This window comes from Nicotiana attenuata, unplaced genomic scaffold (genome assembly GCF_001879085.1).
Source record: "Nicotiana attenuata strain UT unplaced genomic scaffold, NIATTr2, whole genome shotgun sequence".
Taxonomy (NCBI): domain Eukaryota; kingdom Viridiplantae; phylum Streptophyta; class Magnoliopsida; order Solanales; family Solanaceae; genus Nicotiana; species Nicotiana attenuata.
In genome coordinates this window covers 149947-153699 of record NW_017670742.1, presented here as the reverse complement: position 1 = coordinate 153699, position 3753 = coordinate 149947, and the positions used below count along the sequence as shown (strand labels likewise).

Below are 3753 nucleotides of genomic sequence, written 5' to 3'. Positions count from 1 at the left end.
GATAAATAGCCAGGAGTAGCTGAGGGGTAATTCATTTAGGCATAAAGGGTAAAATCAAAAGGTTTTCAGGGGTAGATTGGGTATGGTACTTAGAAGATATTTTATGTAACAACTTTAGAAGCTTCTAGGTGGGGGTTAGAAGGGCAATTAGTGATTTTGATAGTCCTTACTTGGGAAACAAGCTAAGACTTCAGGGACACCTGGGCTAAAACAAGAAATAAGAAAGGGGGGTAAAGGGAAATAAATGAATCTGAAGGGTGCCCCCACTTTGCCTATAAAAGGCAGTGTATTTTGCCTTAGACAACAAGTTTGGAACCTCTAAAAATTCCCTCTTATTGTCCACAAGTTTCAGATCTGAAATTTGAAATCCAAACTCCAAATCTTCAAAAATCCAAAAAAAAAAAAGAAACAGAAATGCAGTAAAAATCAAAAATACTGTTACATTGCATTTTATAGGTTAATTTCGAGTTTTAGGCAATGATCTTCATCTCTTCTAATCGCTGGAGCTTTCCTGAAGTATATTGGTTCTATTTCGAGTGCTTTTGAGTCCAATTAAGCTAGTTTGAGTTGAATTTTTGTCTGTTGAAAGTTTCAGAGGTGTTCTGTGTTCATTTTCAAGTTTATTGGGGTTATTTGCTGAGTGTGCGAATTTCTGGGTTCAATTTCATGCTGGTTTGGGTTTATTCAAGTTTATTTGGTTGAGTGTTGATGCTGTCCTTCTCTAAATTCAATTCTGGATTGGTTTGATATCGTTTGCCGAGCTGTGAACTCAATTCTAAACTGCTGTTTGACATCTGCTGCTGCTGATCTCCTGTTTCTTCTTATTTGATCTATATTCCAGGTATCTACTCCCATTCCGTTGTACTGGTGCTGATTTGAAGACCTCATTTAACTGAAGCTCATTCCGTGTCTATTGATGTTTGATTTTACATTCATCTTTCTTTGTATTTGAAATGTGTGCATAGATCTACTTTGTCGTAATCAGTACTGTTTTGAAATAGGTAGTGTTTTCCAGATTTGATGATATCTCCATTGTAGTAAATTTGGACTATATGGGACTGTGGACTATTCGTTCGTGACTTGTCCAATTAGACAGTAGCTTTAATATACTTAGTTAATTGCTTATATTAGCTTAACATTTAAAACAGGAAGTGTGATGAACTTGAATCTGAGTTTGAAAATCGATATGTAGGCTCAATTCAGGCTTAATGATGATAGTGTTAACTCCAGTAATCTAGTTTTAATAGCAATATAGATATTGATTGTTTTCATGTTGATCCCATAAATTTTCTGAGTATTAGGTAAAATTTGAATAATCAGTAGCAGGTTGTTCGAAGGCCTCAATGTAGGTATTAATTGTTGTGGTGTTTAACTCGTCGAATGTTAGAAGTATTGGTAAAATAAAAAATCAGTAGACTTTTGAAGGGTTAAGGCTCAACAGCCTGGTTCCAACGGTTTGAGCTTCTGCTCACCTGATGCAAGCCCAAGTTCGGTCTTTGATTCCCTTCTTGATTGGGCCTGGGCCAAAACTCGTGACTGGCCATGTTGTTGATGTAAATCTGAGTATAATTTCCCTTTATTGGGCTCATCTCGGGGCTCAATGGTTGGACCTTGGTGCAGAATTATTGCCCGGGTTGCATTAGCCCAGTAACAAAGTAACTAGGGCCTTTCTTTTATTTTAGAGACAATTAAATAGAAATCGTAGTTGCTTTAGGTTGGCCTTTTAAAAATAAATGAGGCGAGCCCCGCCAAATACAAATGCATAAAGTGCGGGGCCCTCTTAAATGTCTATATTAAAATGCTTAGATTTCGGAATGGGCCGTTTAGCGAATTTCACGGCATTCTCCAAAGATAATAACGCGATAGTCACTTTAGGCACGCAATTTAAATAATTTTACCTTCCTAAATACGGGTGCACATTTATGTGACCCAAGTCCAAATCCCAACGAAGTCGAAATGTGTCAAAAATCGCGGGTGCATTTATGTAACGCGGTTCGAGACGTGTTTTCACGACGTTGCAATTCTCTTAAAATAATAATAACAAAAGCAGTTCAAAGTTAAAAAGCACATAAGCTAAAACATGTTTTGAAATCAGATAAATAAGCCGAAAATGACAGTTGAGCGACCGTGCTAGAACCACGGAACCCGGGAATGCCTAACACCTTCTCCCGGGTTAACAGAATTCCTTACTCGGATTTCTGATTCGCGGACTGTTAACAGAGTCATAATTTCCTCGGTTCGGGATTCAACCGGTGACTTGGGACACCATTAATCTCCCAAGTGGCTACTCTGAATTTTAATAATAAATCCCGTTCCGATTGTCCTTTAAGTGGAAAAACTCCTTTATACGCCCTTTCCCGGGAGTAGTGAAAAAAAGAGGTGTGACATTAATCATGGGAGATTTTAATGCAGTAATGGACATTGAAGATAGGGTAAATGGTACAGTAGTACAAGAAAATGAGATCAAAGATTTTAGGTCTCTAATGGAGGATTGCAGATTGAATGAACTTAGAACTGTGGGTAGATCTTATACATGGACAAACATCCATGTTTATAGCAGAACTGACAGAGCCATTGTCAATCCACACTGGATGATGAACATGCCACCAATGCAAGTTTATGTGATGGATCCTCAGTTTTCTGATCACTTTCCATTGTGTATAGAGCTGGAAGTAGAAATAGAACATAAAGGGAGGCCTTTTAAGTTTTTCAATTGTCTTGCTGAACATCCAGAGTTTGAAAGTATAATTAGAGACAGATGGAACAAGGATAATAGAAGTATGAAAGATGTCTGGTGCAATCTGAAAAGTGTCAAAGTAGCCCTTAAGAATATGAACAAGAAGGAGTTTGCCAGTAAACAGACAAGGTGCAACAATTAAGGGAAGATTTAACCAACATATAAGCACAGATGAGAACCACTACAACAACAACTAATATGTTTGAAATAGAGAGAAACACAAAGAAGCAAGTGGAGAAGTGGAGTAAAATAGAGGAAAGCATTTATAGACAAAGATCTAGAATCCAATGGCTTCAATTGGGTGATTCCAATACAACCTTTTTCTTTGACGCATGAAAGGGAGAGTAGCACAGAATCAGATCAAATTCCTAACAGATGAAAATGGAAGACTGATCAACAATCTAGAAGGTATTGAACAAGAAATAGTGGGGTTCTACAGAGGATTGCTAGGAAGATCTACTAATAGCATACTTGCTATTAATCCTAGCATAATGAGGAAAGGACCAGGGCTTACAAGGTCTCAGCAGCTACAACTTATTGTTCCTTTCACTAATGAAGATGCGATGAAAGCACTGCAGGGGATAGGAGATTCAAAGGCACCGAGTGGGGATGGGTTTAATGCATACTTCTACAAGAAGACTTGGCACATAGTTGGTAAGGATATTACAAAGGCTGTTTTGAAATTCTTTGATGAAGGGCTAATGTACAAACCAATAAACAGCACAACAGTTACTTTGATCCAAAAGTGAAAAATCCCTCTTCTATAAAACAATTCAGACCAATATCCTGTTGTACTATCATATACAAGATCATCTCCAAAATGCTCACAAACAGGTTACAACCAGTAATGGGGTCCTTAGTAGATAAGAGTCAAGCAACATTTGTACCAGGCAGAATATTGAGTGATAATGTTCTATTGGGGCATGAACTTGTTAAAGGCTATGGGAGGAAAGGTGTATCACCAAGGTGTATGGTAAAGATTGATATGCAAAAAGCGTATGATTCTATAGAGTGGA

At 37.7% G+C, this 3753-nt stretch overlaps 1 protein-coding gene across 1 annotated transcript; it reads left to right on the top strand.

Moving 5' to 3' along the window:
- Positions 1-3069: 3069 nt before the first annotated feature.
- LOC109242864 lies at positions 3070-3486 on the top strand. The gene has a single exon (XM_019409743.1). It carries the CDS (start codon positions 3070-3072, stop codon positions 3484-3486), a length of 417 nt encoding a protein of 138 aa, XP_019265288.1.
- Positions 3487-3753: the final 267 nt, after the last annotated feature.